Genomic DNA, 19,889 nt, shown 5'->3' with positions numbered 1-19,889 from the left:
TTTTGGACAGAACAGTATTTTCAGTTATAAGGTTATGGGATTCGGGCCTCTCAGTAGAACTACAAGAACAGCCATGAGCCTGTGCTGATCATTATAGCCACCGGCAACCTCGAAAGGGTCCCCTGCCAAGGCCTGGGACTCACTAGAAATCCATAAAGACCTGAGCTGGACCACAGACCCTCTCTCCAGGATGAAGATAGCAAAATTTCCTTTCTCAAAAGTTTTTTTGAAAGGGAGAAAATAAGTGATAATATGTATATAATCACTTAGTGAATACAGTGTGGATTCTATAATGATAATCATTAGACTCATCACTCAAAACTGCAAGCCTGGGAATAAAAAAGAAATGAGCAGCAAATCTTAAGGGATAATCACGAGAGGCTAGTTGTTGTTAATTTAAAAAGCAATATGATATTTTCTGATAACATTTAAATTATTTTAAAACTAGAGGCCCGGTGCACGAAATTCGTGCCCGGGGGTGAGGTGGAGGGGTGGGGGGGGGGTGGTCCCTCAGCCAGACTGCAATGCCAGTGTCCTGCGCCCCAGCCTCTGTCCAGAGGCCCTCCCTCCGCTTGGCCGGGGCGCGGGACGCTGGGCTCGCATCGCTGGGGCAACATTGCCAGCATCCTGCCCTGGCCACTATGGGGGCTTCCATCTTTGTGATGGAGTGATTGGTTAATTTGCATATTACCTTTTTATTAGATAGGATATTATAATTAGCATTCTATAACATATTGACATAAATACTAATATAATAATTAATATATCATTATATTCATCTGTGACTAAAATTGCTGCCATTTATGGAGTACATAAGAACATCCCTGTACTATGTCAAGCATTTTTATATGTTTTTTTCCCTTTTTCACGGGGAGGTACTGTAGTTCCTACATTTACAAATGGAGAAGTGGAGTTGGAGAGCTTGAAGGATATGTTCAAGTTCATACAACCAGGAAGGGTGGAGTCAAGATTTGAACCCAGGTCAGCCGGACTGTAGCCTATAACACAATATATACATGTAAAGTTTCCAACATAAATTAATATTAGGGGCTGCGGTTTCGGCCTCAGCTGAGGAGCAAGTTTTCTCGGCTGTGGTTCGAATATGCGCATGCTCTCAGATTGGTCGGAACAGCCACTTAAACCTCCCAGGTGGCCAGCCAACTCCAGGGCTAGTTGTTCCTCAGATAAGGGGTCTTTTATCCCCTATTACTTCATGATAAAAAATAAATAAGCAAATGAGGCTCACTGTTATCTTGTTTATTATCAAAGTTATTCCTGTTTATTATAGAAGGTAATAGGAGACACTGAATAATCAAAATAAAGGATAAAGTAATATGAGCCCCAGCTGGTGTTTCTCAGTGGATAGAGCATTGGCCTGCAGACTGAAGGGCCCTAGTTTCCATTCCAGTCAAGGGCACATGCCCAGGTTGTGGACTTGATCCCCAGTAGGGGGCGTGCAGGAGGCAGCCAATCAATGATTCTCTCTCATTAATAATGTTTCTATCTCTCTCTCCCTTCCTCTCTGAAACCAATACAAATATTTTTAAAAAAGAATAAAGTATTATGAGAAAGAATATAAGAAAAATTAAAAATTACTCATAATCTCACTACCGAGAGATAATCACCTTGAGAATGGGTCTTTCCAGGCTTTTTTCTATGTTTTAACACTTTTGTTGTGTTTGTGGTGTGTTTTGATGCCTAACTTGTTGAGTTTAAAATATTTTACCTTTAAAAGTAAAAAAAGATCTTCATGGGAATATCTAAAATTTCAAAATAAATAAATAAATAAACAAACAAAGTATACTGTTGAGAAAAATAATTGCAGAATGAAATATAGGAATAGTATCTTAAAAAGAGTATGTTTTTTTTTTTTACTGCCTTGTGATCAAGATATGAACCTGATATTTAAAATTTATTGACAGTTCTCTCTCTCTCTGTGTGTGTGTGTGTGTGTGTGTGTGTGTGTTGGGAGAGGGTGGTAAATTTAAAATTGTCTTCCAATATTCTACATCATGTAAAAGGGTTTAAAATATTGATCAAATTAACTTTAGTATTCATATCACCTAAATCCTCATTTGAATTTTTAAAAATATTTTAAATTGATTTGAGAGAGAGAGAGGAATGGAGAGGGAGAGAGAAAAAAATCAACGAGAGAAAAACATTGATCTGTGGTCTTCTGCAGGCTCCCTAAGGGGGATCAAGCCCGAAACCTGGGCATATTCCCTGATTGGGAATTGAACCAGTGACCTCTGGGTGCATGGGACTATACTCAATCATCTGTGCCACACTGGCCAGGGCCTCATTTGAATTTTTGTCTACTTGATGAGACTAACAGAAGTATGTTATCCACTAATATTCTTATTTTAAAGGATTCAAATATCTCTGGCTGGTGTGACTCAGTTGGTTGGAGCAATGGAAAAGTCATGGGTTCGATTCCTGGTCTAGGCTTTTGCTGGAGGCAACTGATCAATGTTTCACTCTCACATTGTTTCTCTCTCTCTCTCTCTCTCTCTCTCTCTCTCTCTCTCTCTCTCTCTCTCTTTCCCTCCTTACCTCCCTCCCTCTCTTGCCCTTTCTCTCTAAAATCAATAAAAGCATGTCCTGGAGTGAGGATTTTTTTTAAAAAGAATCAAATACTAAAGAAAAGATAGAGTCTTGTCCTCCTGAACATGATTGGTAACATTTGACTTATATTCTTAAAGGTTTTTTTCTGTGGATTTATGTCTAATTTTTTAAAAACATAAATGCAAATGTTTGCTTGATTGTTTCATAACCTGCTTTTTAAAACATTAATTGTATGTCTTGGAGATCTCTCCATGTGAGTTCATATAATATTCTATCATTTCTGTTTTGCTTTGAATTTTATTGCATAGTATGAGTGTACTATAATCTAAGTAGTCACACCTTACTAATGAATGTTTATGCTGTTTCCACCTTTTAGTTTTTGCATTATAAACTATGATGCAATGAAAATCCTTGGATAGACAAGTGCTTATTTAGACTAGATGCTTTGAATTTCTTGGCTGCTGGTGAGGTTCATTTAAAATTCCATAGAGACTATCAAACTGTATCCTCTAAGCCTTTGCCCATTTGTTGGCCAACAGGATATTTATAAACACTTGGCCAATACTTGATGTTATCAATATTTTAAAATTTGATAACCTGATGGTTTTTTTTTAAAAAAATGGTACCTTGCTCTTTTAATTTGCATTTTCTTAAATGTTAATGAGTTGAATATATTTCATGGGCTTATTGACTATTTTTCCCCCTTGAATTATATTCCTCTTATGTTGTGTACTTTTAATCTTATTGTTTATAGAATTCCTTTAAATAACTTTGGCATTCTCATTTCAAGTATTTTCTTTCAATCTACTGTTTGTCTTTTAATTTTTTTGATGATTTTTTTCCATATAACATTTTAAATTTTTTAAGTGGTCAAATATACCAATTTTTATTTCTACTCTGACCTTGGTGACATGCTTGGGAAGGTTTGCCCCACTCCAAAATTATACAATTATCCTCTGATTTCTTCTCACATTTTATAAATTTCCTTAGCCCTTTAATGCATATGGAATTTATCTTAAGATATATTATAAAATCGCTAAATTCAATTTTTTCCAAATGGATAGTAAATTTTCTCAACAAATCTTCATCACATATTTTATTGCTTATTTGAATAGGTAATAATAATAACATTTATTATTAAAAGTTAATAATTAATTGGAGATTAGATTAATACATACACACATAAATCTATAAATATGAATACACACACACAATTCTGACCCACTTATAATATTTGTCTGCTTTACTCCTAATACTAATTACTAGATACTTATTTTATTTTTCAGCTTTATTGAGGTCTGATTAACAAATAAAGTTGCAGTATATTTAAAGCGTAAGCATGATGATTAGGCAGACAGTGTGAAAGGATTCCCCATCGTCAACACACCCGTCACCTCACTTGTTCACTTTTTTGGGGGGAGGATGACAATGCAAATTCCAGTATCTTGGCAAATTTTAATTATGCAAAAAGGTGTTATCAACTCTAGTATCCATGTTAGACATTAGATCCTGAGACCTTATTCATCCTATAATTGAAAGCTTGTACCCTTTATCAACCTCTCTCTATTTCTCCCACCCTCCAGGCTTGGGCAACCACTGTTCTACTCTCTGTTAATAGAAACAGGGTGGGGCAAAAGTAAGTTTACAGTTGTTCGAATGGAAATAATACAGTAACCAATAAATAATACAAGGATAACCTTTGTTTCATGTACTCACAACTGTAAGCCTACTTTTGCCCACCCCGTATTTCTGGAATAGCTATGTTTAGTGTCTTAGTGCAAGTCTATTCTTACTGTTTTTAGTTTTCAAAAATATCTTGATTTTTTTTCTCAAATAAACTGAGATTGAAATAGTCAAGTTTTATTAAAAGTCCTAGGATTTGGGGGGAGGGGAGGATAACTTGTAAAATTTATGGGCTAATTTGTACTATAAACAAGTATCTTCATTAATAACTATTTAGGAAATCACACAAAATAATGGCAATTGAGCATATGTCTGGAGTTGTAGTCCAGAATGAGGTATATTACATCCAGTGAGCCAGGGGTGCATCTGGGAGGGATGAGGGTGGGGTGGGAGCAGGGAGCTTTAGGTTGTAATAGAGATGGTTGTCATGGCACAGTGGAACAAATGGGATCGATCTGGCCTTTGCCACTTATTGGTTATGTGACTCAGACCAAGTTGTTTAACATCTTTTGTCTTTGAGCATCAGTTTCTTCAACTATAAAATAGGTATAATCATCTCTCTCTCATAGCACCTTTGAAAGGATTAAATGAGATAATAAAAGTGCCACAAATAATAGATTCTCAAAAACTCCTGGTCCTCTTCACTTCTCCTCTGATGAGTCATCAGTCTTATTTGGTAACAGGTAGTCCCCAAATAGATTGCACAGAAGTTCTCAAAGTTATCAGATAACTGTGGCTCCTTTTCCTTTTCATTCTCAACTGAAAACATGTTAAAAGCTCATGAACATCAGTTACCACTGGATAAGCAGCTGAGATGGCTCTGAGCTAGTTCTATTGTTGGGACAAGTGTTCACTGCCTATGGAAACAGAATTATGGTTAAGCTTTGTCCATTGTAAGTACTCCAGAAACACTAGTTACCATAATGCATCATAAAGACTCACATTCACTATCCCCACACTTGGATGTTTACTCCAAACAATGAGCATCCGATAAAAACAATCCAGGGGAAGAAAAAGGTCATGTGCATAAACATTTTCATGTTAGTGTTATTTATAACACTAGAGGCCCGATGTACAAAGATTCGTGCAAGAATGGGCCTTCCTTCCTCTGGTTGCTGGCATTGCCCTCGCTCTGGCCAGAGCCGCCTTTCCGCCTTCCCATGCTGCCCAGAGGCCCGGAGCTGCTGGGGCGGTGTGGAATGCCTGCATCATTGCCATGGCAATGATGTAAGCGTCCCGCCCCACCCCAGGCCACTCGGCGCCTGCATATGCAAATTAACCCGCCATCTTTGTTGGGTTAATTTGCATACTCACTCCTGATTGGCTGGTGGGTGTTGCAAAGGTATGGTCAATTTGCATCTTTCTCTTTTATTAGTGTAAATAAAAATTATAATAGGCTAAATTTTCCAATACAAGTGGGCTGTACACAGGTTTAGTAATTTATTATACACACACTTGAACTTTAATACAGTTTTTGAAACAAGAATTATGCTGCTATGTAGCAGCTTGAAAAACTACTTACGATTTTATACTGACTGATAAAAAGGCTGATTGTAAATTTATGCATACACTCGGAGATAACTTTGTAAAAATCTTTATGCATCTGGGGACAAATATCTTCACAAAATAGCAGAGATATTTAAAGCATTGAGGAGATTATTGTTCAAGTGATGTTGAGTAGCATTTTCTGGATTTGGCCTGTTTTGGAGCTTTATACTGCCCTGTCTGGAGCTTGAATACCAAAAATTCCAGGAGGAACTTGACGTCAGGTTGAGAAACTAGCTGGACCAGTGGAGAGGAGAACAAAGTTGAAGGGAGAGTGTTTCTGGAAACAGGAAAGTCAGAACAGCTTATGGGGTATTTTCCAGTCATTTTACCCTGGGGCTACTTGACTACATTGTCAGAGAAAAAAACCTGATGATATTTTTGTACCACTTAAGAGGCTGAGGGGAAGGAGATGCAGAGGAGGGGAGCTGACTTACATAGTAGTTCAAATTGGGGTCCCAGACAAGAGGTTCTAAGCAAGACATACTAAGTATTTGAGAGGCTGTGTATTCACTCACATGGCCACACATACCAAGTGATGGCTAAGTGCCATACATGAGGGAACCCAATAAATACATTTTACAGTTTTACAGTGGCTTCATTCACTGTTTCTACTGCTAGAATCTATTGTTTTTCTAATGATCTAAGGAGCCTGACTGCAGCCAACATCAACTGGAGTGACTGAGATGATGAGAGAAGAACTCCAATGGTGTCTGTAAGGAATGGGAGAACTTATCTTCCCTCAACCAATAGGAGAAAAGAAGTTTGTTTTCTCAGTGGTTTGGAGGGCACTTTGCGGGGCCCTGAGACAATAAAAGTCAGGAATGACCCTTATTTATTCTCAATTTCAGAGAATAAACAATACATTTTATTTTAAGAGAATTTGGATATCCTGGTACTTTATCTAAGAATAATGATCGAAGTCTGGTTAAGGAATGCTGGGCTTACTAGCTACTCTGGATGATCTCAAAATAGAAATTAGTGCAAATTACCGACTTCAAAAAACAAGCAATCATGACCAGCTTAATGAAGTTGAAAATGTAAGGCTGCAAAACTATTACTTGGCTAATGGTTTTTGTTGTTTTTAAAATTCTATTTCTGTCCATCCAAACCTTTTAACTCCTCCGTGCTTCTCTCTTGCACAATTCACAAGCCACCCGGTCAAATAATCCCTTTCCCCAAGGGGAACGGGGACTCCTTTCTGTAAAAGAAACCCTCAGTAATTCCACGAAGGTCTTTCCCTCAGCGGCATGGACTATGCTGTCAGTATGGCAACGCAGGCCCGGTGAGCCGAGTTGACCTTCCCAAGGTCATGGAGTCAGAGTGGGCGTGCTGAGGTCTCCCGGTTGGTCTGTCTACGGGAGGTGAGGAATGAGACTGAGGAGGCAGGTGCCTGTCAAATACGCTTGCGGGCTCCACCCCCTGAGCTGGATAGAGATGCAAGGAAAAGGGCTGGTCACCGTCTGCTCAGGGACTGACCAGGAAGCTCTGGCCCAGAGGATGGGAAGAAGGGAGAGGAATCTGCACTTTAGACTCCCGCTCCGGTTTGGCTTTCTGAAGCATGTAAAACTCTAGCCCTGGGCTCCAGCACTTCTGCTTCTGCCATGCACTTCTGTAATTCCCCAGTGTAGCCCCATCAGGCCGGAATCCATTCCATTTGCTTTAATCCAACTTGACAAAACCTTGCTGACGTCTGCCATGCACCCCAGCAGATAAAAGACGAGCAAATAGATTACACAATGTTCATTTGTGGGCCAGTGACAACAGTGCGACAGTGCAAGGTGGACCCGGAATTCTGATTAATCGAATTTTGTGTACCTGGGGTACATTCCAAAAGTAAGTGTCTTAAGACCAGAAAGTGTGGCGCTCGTCTTTTATCTGCTGCAGTGCATGCCGAGGGTCCTAGAGTCAGCTCTAAAATTCCAGGTGTGGACAAGGAATGTGTCTTTTCTGCTCCCCAGCTGTACCCGCAGCTCCAAGCACAGTCTCCACTACAAGGGAACCAGGTGAGAAATGTGTTGAATGAATGAATGAATGAATGAATGAATGACTATATCACTCTCTACAGCATTTTCAGGTTGCCTGTGAGCTCCTTGGGGCAGGGCGTAGGCTCCTATGATGGATACCCGTGGCGCGGGGTATTGGTCCTGACACCAATAAATACCCTGGAGGAGTGAGGGGTGAGCCAGTTAGAAACAAGCAGCCAGGAGGGAAAACCATCCGCCTTCTCACCTGGGTGAGGGGGAGAGCTTGCCAGCAGCGTTCATCTAGAGATTAACCTCTTTGAATAAATCACTGTTGGGAGCTGAGGGCTTCTCTGCTTGGAGCAGAATTTCCCACAATGAGGCTGTCCAGCCGAACTTGCCGGAGGAGCTGCCATGGGAGTAAAATGCAGCATGCTTGGAAGTCACTGCCTTTTAGAAGTTCATAGTAGATATTAGAACTACTAAAGCTTTGAAGAAATTCTGAAGTTAAAAAATACAACTTAATATTTTGTATATTCTGCCTCTCTCTTTTAAAACCTTTCCTGCTAAACAACTGCTGACATGGTGGAATTAGTCTACGGATGGCCCTGGAGGAAACACTGGGACTGTGGCTAGATAATCAGTGTGAGAAGAGCTATGCAGATCAAAGTCTGCAGGACAGAGCCGTGTGGAGGTGTGGAAGTTGGGAATGTCACGTTGGAAGTTGCTGTCATCGGTAGAATAATGCCCCCCCACTCCCCCCCCCCCCCCCCACACACACACATACTGCAAAGATGCCTATGTCTTAATCCCTGGGACTCCATGAATATGTCACCTTCTGTGGTCCTATGGGCTACATTGTGCTCCACCCCGCCCCCCCCCCCCCCAATTCATGCTGAAGCCCTAACCCCACTCTATTTGGAGATGGGCCTCTGGGAGGTGATTAGTTTATATGAGGTCTGGGGTGGGGGGGCTGGTGATAGGATTAGTCTCCTTATGAGAAGAGAGTTGTCCCCTCTCTGGCTCTCTATGCCATGTGAGGACATAGCAAGAAGGAGGCCTAGGCAGAGGGCTTTCACCAGAAGTGAGCCTGCTGGCACCCTGGTCTTGGACTTCCAGCCTCCGGAACTGCAAGGAAACACACTTCTGTTGTTTTGCCACCGGGCCGTGGGATTTTGTTAGGGCAGCCGGTGCTGACGAAGACCCGTGGTGTAGGGGATTAGTGCTGCAGATGGGTTTCGGGGCGCTAATCAGCTGACCTTAAAACAGGAGATGGCCCTGGACGAACCCAGTGGAATCCTTCCATGTGGAAGCCAGAGCAGAAGAGTCAAGTCAGAGAGACATCTAGAAGATGAGGAAGGGGCCACGAGCCAAAGGACACGGCAGCCTCCGCAGTCTAGAGAGACCAGGAAGCAGACTCTCCTTTAGGGTCCCGGAAGGAATGCAGCCCTGCCCACACCTGGACCAGCGAGGGCCTTTTCAGACTCGACCTCCATAACTGTGACATAACACGTCTGTGCTGTCCCACACCACCAAGTTTGTAGTAAGTTACTACGGAACAAATAGAAACAAACGCAGTTGCTGAGAAGGGAATTAGTGGTTGTCAGCAAAGGGGGAGTTCAGCTATGAACACGTTGTACAGAGGCCCATGGTGACAATTTGCCCTTAGATTCCTCCTATTCTGATTACATCCAGTAGGAATTCCTGAAAATTTTTGATGGAACAAGTTTTCCCAAACTTTAGAAATATTCTACTGCTCATTTCACTAGCAAAATGGAATTGGGGACTCGTTAAGCTATTTGTGCTTCAGTGGGCTTCACCCCCAAAAGCTGTCAATGAAATTTTGAAAAGAAGACTGAACCTGTGAAACAATTGAAATGCTTTTCTTGAATACCACCGTGTTATTCATGAAAATGGTAGGTGTAAATTATTCATTCATCCATTTAAGAAATCTATGTCAATTTCCCTGAGAATACAATAGCAGAAACCTCACAGTAATACGTTTGTAAAGCTTACACTCTTCAAAACCTGACAAAAATCCTTAGGGCCATTCACTTGGAAAAATGCCAAACATTAGGGGAAGCAACTTCAGGGATCAACAGCCAAAATCCTCTATTTTGTAGATGACAAAAATGAGGCCTAAAGAGGTCAATTAAATGAGGTAAAAGAGAAAGTGTATATCCCATATCTATACCTATATCTTTATACAGTTAGTTTTATAGCCTAGGACAAATAAGTTAACCTAGAAGAGTGCCTTTTCGGTAATACAGCACTAGGTTAAAATATTTGTCCTAGGTCATAAGATGCATTAATGATGCAGGCAGGGCCAGAGCCTGAACTTCTCTTGAGATCATGGTGGGAATTTCATCAATAGCGTCCATAACCTCTGGGCCAGCCTCTTAGAGCAGTGTCCTCAGTTTAACAGAAAATACTCCGTCTCAGAGATGTTCAGGATCTAGCTTGACGTAGAACTAAGCAGCCCTTCCAGGTGATCTGGAGGATGGAGGACAGAGAAAACACAGCGAGGATGACCTTGCTTTCTGAGATGCCCTTTGCTTTCTCTGGAAGGACAAACAGCAACGGTGGGCTCTGCAGGCCGGTCAGGCCGGTGAAGCATGTGGAGCTGGTGCGCTCCACCGCACAGCACTGAGCTGAGGCCGCCCTGCTTCCCCAGCGCCTGCTCTGCGTGCTCCTTGGCTTCTTTCAGCTGCGGCCCCACGTCCCGGAGCCCTGCACCTGAGCAGCCTGTCTGCTGGCTTCTCCTCCTCCTCCTCCCAGAAAGCCGAAGGGAAGTTCTCACGTTCCTCCCTAATCCGTGTGCTGCTGCACCCCCGGGACCCAGAGCTCAAGCTCATGGCACCCGCTCTGAGTCTGTCTCTGCTTCCGTGCCGAAAATGCAGGTTTGCAATTTGGAGGGTCTTTTGGCACCGGAATCTCGAGAGCCTGATAGGATATTGGACGGAGCAGCAGAGCATGTTGGTGAAACACGGCTCAGATTGTAGGTAGGGTTCCCCGGGAACATACAGAGTGCCTCGTTCAATTTGGACTTCAGATAAAAGCATGCCCTCAATATCACCGTGCGCTAAAATAATCGTTGTTTAATTGAAATTCAAATTTAACTGGGCCCCTGTATTTTTATTTGCTAAATTTGAAAGCCCTAAATTTGTGGGGGATAGAGGCACGCTCATGGCAGGCTCTAGAGTCTGCCTTTGTGTGAGCCGTTTGAATGGGAGAAGGAGAAAAAGAGAAAGAAACGAATGCAAAACAATAGTTCTTTAGAAGCAAAATCCATTGCTGGCCCTCTCCCTCTCCTTTTGATCTTTGTGCCTGGTGTGTGTGTGTGTGTGTGTGTGTGTGTGTGTGTGTGTACACACATACATATAAGTCCTTGTGTTTTGTTGACACGAGGATCATGGCATTGAGGAAAATTGTTGACAGTGATACTGATTACAGTATCTTGATTGACAAAACAAGAGTGAGACTATAAACAGTAAGAATGCAGTTAGTTTAAAACTAACACTATTTATTGCAGGCCTGCTTACCATATATGCCCAATGCCACACAGCCCAATCACAATTTTGCCTGTTCCCGACCTTTATGTGTTTTCAGAGAACCATAAAATGTTACTAAGGCATCTGAGAAATCATCTAGTCCAACCTTGACATTTACAGACTAAATAACCAAGACTCAGAGAGAAAGTGACCAATATAGAATCCGGCGGCCGAACAACATCAATAATAGAACAATATTTTTTGAAGGTTTACTAAGCACCAGGCATTTTCCTTAGTGGTTTACCTGTATAATCACATTTAATCATCACAACAACCTTATAATCGTTCTCATTATTCAAATGAGGCAAACTGAGGCAGAGGGAGTCCTGTAGCTTATCTAAAGTTCAAGGCTAGGTCGCTAGTTAAGTAACGGCGGCCGCTAAAATCCCAGCTAGTTTGTTCTGGGCCCACACACTTAACCGTGAAACTATGTGCCTCTCAGATAAGATGAGTTTATGTCATTAAGCATGTTCATACAGGGAGACTCTCACAGCTGCCTACTCCCGTGGCATGATTTTGTGCTGAATAACAAGGTCACTCGAATATCGAATATCGCTTCCAGGAAGCCGGCTGGATGCTGTTGCCATACGTGTCAACTTCAGAGTCAAAGCAGTTATCTGCTCACTTAACACAAGCCCTAGAATACGGGAGTCTTCTACGATCAGAGAGCCAATTAGTTTCATTTATTTTTTGAGCTATTTTTAACGAAATACGTAACATCAGGGTCTACTATCAAAGCAAACATTAGCCGTCAGAATTTTATGAGTTTACATTTTGAGGAGCTCATGAACGAAAAGAAGAAAAAAAGAAGAGAGAGAGAGGGAGGAGGAGAGAAATCAAAACAGAGAAGAGGCCTTCCTAATCCGTTGTTACCACAAAGTAAACCCAGTTCTGCTAGGCAGAGGCAGGCCCTTGGTAAGCGCGCTGCCCGCCAGGCTTCTGCGGGGCTGCAGCTCCCGTCGTAATTATGTCCAGAGAGAACAGTCACCGTCCTCAACAGGACGTTTACTTAGGTCTACGTCCTGCCTGGTTTTCTCCTCCGTCTTGCAGATTATCAACCCCTTGCATCTCAGATGTTCAATCCACTCCGTCCGTGTCCAGACCCCAGCGCCCCCGTTTAGCACAGGTGGAGGACTGAGCATGCCCGTGTCTGCTCTGATACCATGTTTCCCAAAGCTGCCCTTCCTGGGACACAAAAGCCTGTGCGAGCTTTAAGAAAACACGAGGCCGCACTTGGAGTTCTCAGGAGCTCCAGGGGGTACCTGGGAGACACCAGGCCTCCACCGAGGCAGGCACTGGGAGCCGGGCAAACATGGTCTTCCCTCCGGTCTGCACTTTAGGAAGGAAGGGTGGGTGAGTTTGAGGAATCTGCTTTTGCAATCCTCTCCAGAACCTCACCAAACCCTTGGAGGGACAGACCCCTCCCCTGCCCCCCGACAGGAACTGGCAAGGGTGCATTGGAAACGAACGAACGTAGCTTTTTGCAAAAACAAATCTGCATCCTCTTTTCTTCAGAAAGGTGGCAGTGTTGCCTTGCAGTTTTGACCAAATTACAAAGCAGTGCCCATGTCTCTAGCGGATTAACACATCACCCACCTCACCTCGCCATGGGAAGGAAGGAGAGGAAGGATGTAACCACCGCTGAGCCCAATGGCAGGCAGATGAGTTTATATCGCGAAGCCTGGCACTGAGCATTTTGGTTGGCCAAGCTCCTGAGTTTTCATCTCGTTTCAACAGCACAGAGACTAAGAAAATCTCCAGTGGACCCCACAGACGTCTAAAAGCCAGGCATCGCCAAGGCAGCCACAGATAACCCTGCTTTTCCAGCATCCATACTTCTCGTTGCTGACACATCCATCCCTAGTGACACACCGAGTGGTCCTCTTTAGGGGGCTAAGGAAAACAGCGAACCAGGCCAGCATCCTCCCAACACCTGCTCTACGGAATGTTCACATCGGCGTTCTCATACAATAATTCATCTTCTAAGTAAAAGTCCTGCCATTTGTTGAGTGGCTTGTTACTGCTTTTATAAAACCAATATTCTACACGAGTTATGGAGAAAGAATTTAAGAAAGCAAGTGTCTGTGCCCGATTCCACACTCATACCTTCCCTGGGCGCCTGAACCAACCCTTGTGAGCAGCGCGTGGAGTGCCCACCTTCCCCACTCACCTTGACTCAGCGTCCTGGGAGAAGTTCCTCTTTGCGCCACTAACACAGATATTTGGGGAAAAAACTCTCCATTTATAAATATCGGATGGTTTGGGAAAAAATATTTGTGGCACTGGACTTTTTTTTCCCCTCCACAGTGATGTCATTTCAAATACTTGTTGTGCTCCAAATTGGCTATTTTTACTTCCCCCAAGTGACTTTTTTGGGAAATACATTTGTTTGGATTAGCTACGTTTTAAGTGACCCCTGTCATCTAATACACAGCATCAGGCTCATCTTCTCAGCAATTATAACTAACGTTATGCAGCCACAAACTCGAGATCCCTCATTGGTTCATTTTCAAACTTGTTCCTTTTGGATATACTTCCAAATTTTCTATTCACAGAGACAGAGAAAAAAAATAAATAAAAGGAAAAGACTGGCCTTTTCACAAACAAAACCCACACTCAGCAACTCCAAGTACTTAAAACGGAAGACATTAAAGGCCCCCAAGGTCGAATAACATTTTCACTTCCCAGTGTGCTTTCTGGGGACAAGGTTGCAGCAGCCGCGCGCGCGCGGGCTCTGACACCTTTATTGGAAAGCCATGCAGAGCCCGAGAAGGACAGGAGAGGAAAGTTTAGGAGGGAATGCTGGATGCCTCAGCCCTACCTGATCTGAACTTGCTCCTAATCAGCAAAGAGTGCTCAGCCCCCAGGAGGGTCATGTTGAGTCTCAGCGAGCCGCTGGTCCCTGGGCCAGGCGCCCCCTCTTTTCCCCCAGGAACCGGCTCCCGGGAGCCCAGCTGCGCGCAGCTAACAACCCAGAATTCATCCAGCTCTCCGGGGAGCTCCCCTGGGTAGGAGGACAGTGGCCGCCAGGGACCGAAACCGGTGTCCCCAGAACACTGGTGGCTCCCCCTCGCTGTGCGGGCTGTTAACTCCTAGGCGGCGGGACCCTCCTCCTCCGGCGTCTGGCCGGGAGCAGCGGCATCCCAGGCGTTCTTGGCTGATGTCATAGGCCGCCGGCGATCGAGGAGTACCACACCACGCCTTTATGAAGGTCCCAAGTTTGCTATCTGATACTTTTTTACTACTGACAGGAGCTCGGCCAATCAGGAGCGGCGAGCGGGGACGGGGGACTCAGAGCAGCCAGGGGCGTCCCGGAGCCGCTCTTAACTCTTTGCAGCGGGCTGAGCGGACGGAGGCGCGGCCCGGGGCCCCCACGGCCAGGCGCAGAGTTAAGGGGCCGGGAGCACAGAAAGGAGGGCAGCGGAGCGCCCGGGCTCACTGACGGCCCCGGAGAGGGCCTGAGGGCCTGGGCCCGGGTGGTGGGAGCCTCGGGCTTTCCTGCCGCGGGGCTTTGGGGCTGCGCCTGGGAGGCGGGCGCGGCGGCAACTGCCCGGGAGGGACGCGCGCCTGCGGGACTCGCTGCGCCCCGCGCTTCTCAGATGAGCTGGCAGATACACAGGGCTCCCACCAGACTGAAGCCCCCACATTCTCTCCCCTTTGAGGGTCACAGGCACAGACTTGACACATGTCGCAGCTCGAGTGTCAGACTTGGATGCGCGTCCACGGAGAAGAGGAAAAGAATTTCGTTTTTCGGGGATCTGCGCTTTCTGGACAAAGCTGACTCCATCCGCGGGACACGGTGCTCTCCATCGGGGGAGACGCACCAGGTGAACGCCCTTCTGTGCGCTCCGGAGGGTGAGGTCCGAGGAAGGAAGGTACCTGGAGCAGGGGCGCGTCAGAGCTGGGGTTGGGAGCACGGAAAAGCTTAAGGGCTCTCCTGGGAGTGAGTCCCTCCTCAGGGCACAATCCCTTCCACCTCAAAGACTACCAGGTGTTATAGGCTCATCAACAAATGAAACAAAGACCCTGCTCCAGGAAGCGGCACAGAAAAATAAAACGACAAAAACAAACAAAACACACTAAAAACACACCAACCCCTCCCCCCAGACTATCTGCGTACATAAAGTTGGGTTGAATTTATTTGCAACCTTAGTGCACGCGGGGCCTCCTCCATCATCTGTCACACTCGCGCCTGCCTATGTCTCCGGAGACCCCGGAACCCTAACAGATCAGTTGGTGACAGATGAGGACCTGATGCCATGCCAACTCCTGGTACAACGTTTAATGCGCCGAGTCTGGGCCTCTGCCCGAATTCCCTGACTCTCGGGTGCACTCTTTGGCTCTGACCAGCCTTTTGTATAAACAAGGCCTCTGGGAGAGACACTGGCCCCTGAGGAGTCGGGAAGCAGGGGAGGCAGACAAGCCCACCCATGTCCCTTCCGCAGCGCCTGGCCCTGCAGCCTGTGCAGAGGCAACGTCCCCACGCAGAGTGTACTGCTCTCAGTCCTGCCCTCACAGGCCCGGTGGCTCCAAACAGCGCGGGTTTGTTATTCTGCGGTTGGGAGGTCAGAAGTCGGACCTGGGTCTCAGCGGGCCGGAATCCAGGTGTCTGCAGGCCTGGTTCCCTCAGGAGGGCCTAGGAGGAAGTCATGTTCTCGCCTTCCAGCTTCTGGCATCCGTCTGTGTCTTCTGGACGGTGCTCAGCCAGCTGAGCCACACCAGCCAGGGCCCCTTCCTCCACCTGCAAAGCCAGCAGCGGTGGGTCAAGTTCTTACCCTGCGCTCCGGCTCCCACCTCTCTCCTTCCTCCCGCTGCACACTGAAGGCCCCTGCATGTAACCCTAGTGCAAGGTCAGCTGATTATCAACCTTGATCCCTCCCATTTGTTACCTTCTCCCCTTTGCCACGCACTTGAGCATCCTCACCGATTCCCAGGGTTAGGGTGTAAACATGGGAAGTGGGGCTTTGTTCTGCCTGCACACAGCGTGACTTCTCTTGCTATCAGCATTCTGTCCTCAGTGGAGCCCCAGGTTCCCGGTCTTCTGTGAAAACAGGTGAAGTGGAGGGAGGTTTGGTGAAGGGCAGGCACAGGAGCCTGAAGGAACCCTGCCAGCTCCGAGATGCCCGTGGCGGGGTGGGGGAGGGGTACGCTGTGAGGGAGAGATGCTGGGATAAGGAACATTGCTAAATTATCTGAGAAGAGAAAAAAAACCTATTTTGAGCAACTTTAAAAACAAAAGAAAGCCAAGCAGATTTTTATCCCGAGGATCGTGGGGCCGAGAAGAAGGCAACTTGGCAGAGACCTGTTTTTTTAGTGAAAGTTGTGATAAAAACAGCTGAAGCCAGCATTGCACGTTAGGGTCTGCATGACCTGGATGAGTCGGACAGGAGTAAATTGTTTTTCCTCTGCAGGCCTGTGTGTGGGGAGGTGGGGGCGGCATAGTTTCTTTCCTGAGTGCATTTGGGAATGCCGGTAACCATAGCCCTCCTCAGTTTTCCCATCATGCTCTGGAGCTGCCCTCTGGGATTTATACCCCGATGGCAGGGAATATCTATGGATATAAATATGCTCCTATAGGAGCTCATCCTTCTCTCTCTCTCTCTCTCTGAAAGTATATTTTTGTGGGAAAAACATTCGTGGAACTTGACGAGCATGCTCCCGGGGGCAGCTTGCCTGCTGTGCTGTGGGAGCAGGGCAGACGCAGCGGCGTGCGCCCGGCTCTGGCCTGCACGTTGGTCACCTGGGCATCATCTCACCGGCTCTTCCCTGCCTCGCTGCCCTCTGACCTCCTCTCTGAGGCCTAGAGCGAGCCGGGGTGCGATGCAGAGGAGGCACGGGAGCTCCTAGCATCAGGAAGAGCGTCATTTGAGTCTGAGCTGCCCTGTGACCTGGGGTGGGTCATTAAAGTCCTGTAGATACTTGGCACCTTCATGTAGAGTGGGCTTAGAACTGTTTTCAGAAGCGTGGGGAAGTTTCAATGCAATAATGCACGTGGGGTGCCCAGAGCAACTCTTCGTGGCGTGTTTAAATTCCTCTCTATGCCTTCTTCTCACCTCCAGCTATTCCTGCTGGCTCCAAGCACATGGCTCATCCAAATGGGCCGCCAGGACCCAGCTCTAGTTGACAAGAGCCATTTGGGAGGGACAACCCTTGTTGCCATTGCCTCCAGCTGTTCAAATGAACTGGAAATCCAGGTTCTAGTGCTCAATGGGAGGATGTTTAAAAATATGAGCAGCTATCCATAATTTTAAAGTAAGTTTTAAAACTGTGAGTCAACCAGGGGCAGATCTCGGCTGTGGGACCTGAGTCTTACAGTTGGAGGCCTTTTAAAAAACAAGTGCAAAGTTAGAAATGGGATGGCAGCGTAAGTGTTCCTATTGACTCGGATTGATAAATGCAACTACAGCGAACTGGATCACGGGCAATGCATTTCCTGTCTCATAAGACCCTTCAGTCAACTGACCAGAGATGCTGATGCAGGAATGTTCTCAATCGCACTCTGGCTTCCTCGTCCCACTGGAACTCGCTGGAACTCCCAGCACCCACAGTGAGCTAGTGGGGGGCCCTGAAGCTGAAGCGTCATTAATTTCAAGGTATGAAATCCATCTCTGGGCTGAGGAAAGGTGTGCGAGCTGAGGGAGACTCACCCGGCGCTGTCCTGCGGCCTCGGCTATGAAACCTGTGCTCTGATCGCCACGATGTTTCATCTAGACGCCGGAAGGGAGGGCGAAGTGTGTACGCCCAGGTTACCTGTAGGAGGAATCACCTCTTTAGGGAATGCGGCCGCAGCCTATCCACTTGTTTCCATTCCAGAAGTATGTGTTAACCGCAGAATGTAAACCCCTGTGGGGTTTACAGAGATAAAGAAGATATGACCCTGGACCTTGAGGGGCTAAGAATATAGTCAGAGCATCCACACACGCCCAGCAGACCAGAAATCCAGTGTCATCATTACTCCGGTACGGCAATGAATCTCACAGGCAAGTCATGTGAGCCAGCCTAATACAACCTGTTTGTTTGTTTGTTTTAAATGATAGTGAATGTAAAAGGGCTTTTGCCTAGTTTAAACAAAGACTTAGGTTAAACATATATGAAGAAAGTGGTTTCAGTTGAAAGTACCGGGCACAGCTCCTTCTTCCCGCCTCCCAGCAGTGCCTCTCGCCCTCGCCTCCTCTCTCTGCCCTTCTCTGTGCTTGCTCCTGCTCAGGAGAAGGGAGTGCAATGGTTCATTGTGGTTTAAAGCCATCTGGTTGGGCCACACTTGCCAGAGGGCAGGGTTGCTGTTAAAAAGTTGTGCATCCATGTATTACCTCCTCAGATTCCGTCTGTGTCCTTGCTGCCCTTACAGTGGGGAGGAGCAGGGATCAGAAGCAGAGAATGTGCATTCTGACAGTGTTTGAATCAATCGCCCCAGCTGCCCCAGCTCCATTCCTGCCGTTCTCTGTCTAGAGACTTCCTACTTACACTTCAAAACCCAACTCCGATTCACCTGATTCAGAAAACCTCCCCGGGCAGCCCCAGGCAGAGTTCATCGCACGCCCCTTGCTTTCCTACTTTCATATCTCGTAGCTGCTCCTGTTATTGCATTTGTCAGGGGGCATTCTCAATGACGTTTTAACCTGAAAATCCTTTCACTGATTTACAAGCTGTGTTTTCATCTATGGCAATAACTCATCTGTTTTTCCTTTTAATTCTATTGTGCTCATTTTTTTGTATTACTCATCATAAAACAAGCTGCCCTTTGACATACTTGTGTGCAAATTATTACATATCAAATAGTGTTTCTTGTTTTTGATCTTTTCTTTAAAAAATTTTTTTTATTGGTTTTTAGAGAGAACGGAAGGGAGAGGGAGAGAAAGAGAGAAACATCTACTTGAGAGCGTGACATCAATTGGCTGCCTCCTGCACGCCCCCGTGGGGGAAGGAGCCTGCAACCGGAATGTAATTAAACGGGCAACCTTACCACGCAGGGAACCGCGGCGCAACCAACTGAGCCACACCAGCCAGGGCTATTTGTGATCTTTTCTTCTGCAAATAGATTACAAATTTCTGGAGGACTTTGGCTACATCTTCCATTCTTTATATCTACCAAGGCATCTTACAGGTGCCCCTAAAGACGAATCGCAACAGGGCTGTGGGATGGTGCCTGGGTGTAGGGACTGGTGTGTTCAGAGTCATCCATTCAGGGCCTGCCACAGCATTATACACTTTCCAGAGATGATGATGAAACCACTTCTGGTTCATAAAGTGTGAGCTGATGGTGGGAGTTTGCTTTCCCTCTAAAGTGTGTGTGTCTGAGTGTGCGTGTCAACTGGTCACATTCTGTATCCTAACCCCTCCCTTCACTCAGCATGCCTGCCCTCTCCCCGCTCCCCAGAAAACAGAATGGAGGCCCATAAATCCCTGACCTGCTCCAGGTGACCTTACAAATCATGCCTGCCTTGTCTCATTAACCCGGGACGCCTATTATGGCTAAAGAATGGTGAGGCGCTACCCCAGCGCAGCGGGGGCAGGCCACCCGGACTACTTAGTGGGCCCCAATTGCTCAAGAGCTTCCCAAACCCCTCTTCACCCGCCCCCC

At 46.0% G+C, this 19,889-nt stretch overlaps 1 protein-coding gene across 1 annotated transcript in view; it reads right to left on the bottom strand.

Annotated features, from left to right (window-relative positions):
• MYOCD (myocardin) overlaps positions 1-14,430 on the bottom strand; it is an 88,299-nt gene extending 73,869 nt beyond the window's left edge. The window contains exon 1 of the mRNA XM_079798974.1: positions 14,130-14,430. Coding sequence (XP_079655100.1) covers positions 14,130-14,184 — 55 coding nt within the window. The 5' untranslated portion in view covers positions 14,185-14,430. The remainder of the gene's footprint in view (positions 1-14,129) is intronic.
• Between the last annotated feature and the right edge of the window lie 5,459 nt (positions 14,431-19,889).

The sequence above is a fragment of the Cnephaeus nilssonii genome (genome assembly GCF_951640355.1).
Source record: "Cnephaeus nilssonii genome assembly, chromosome: 19".
In the NCBI taxonomy this organism is placed as follows: Eukaryota; Metazoa; Chordata; class Mammalia; order Chiroptera; family Vespertilionidae; genus Cnephaeus; species Cnephaeus nilssonii.
This window is presented reverse-complemented; position numbering and strand designations above follow the sequence as displayed.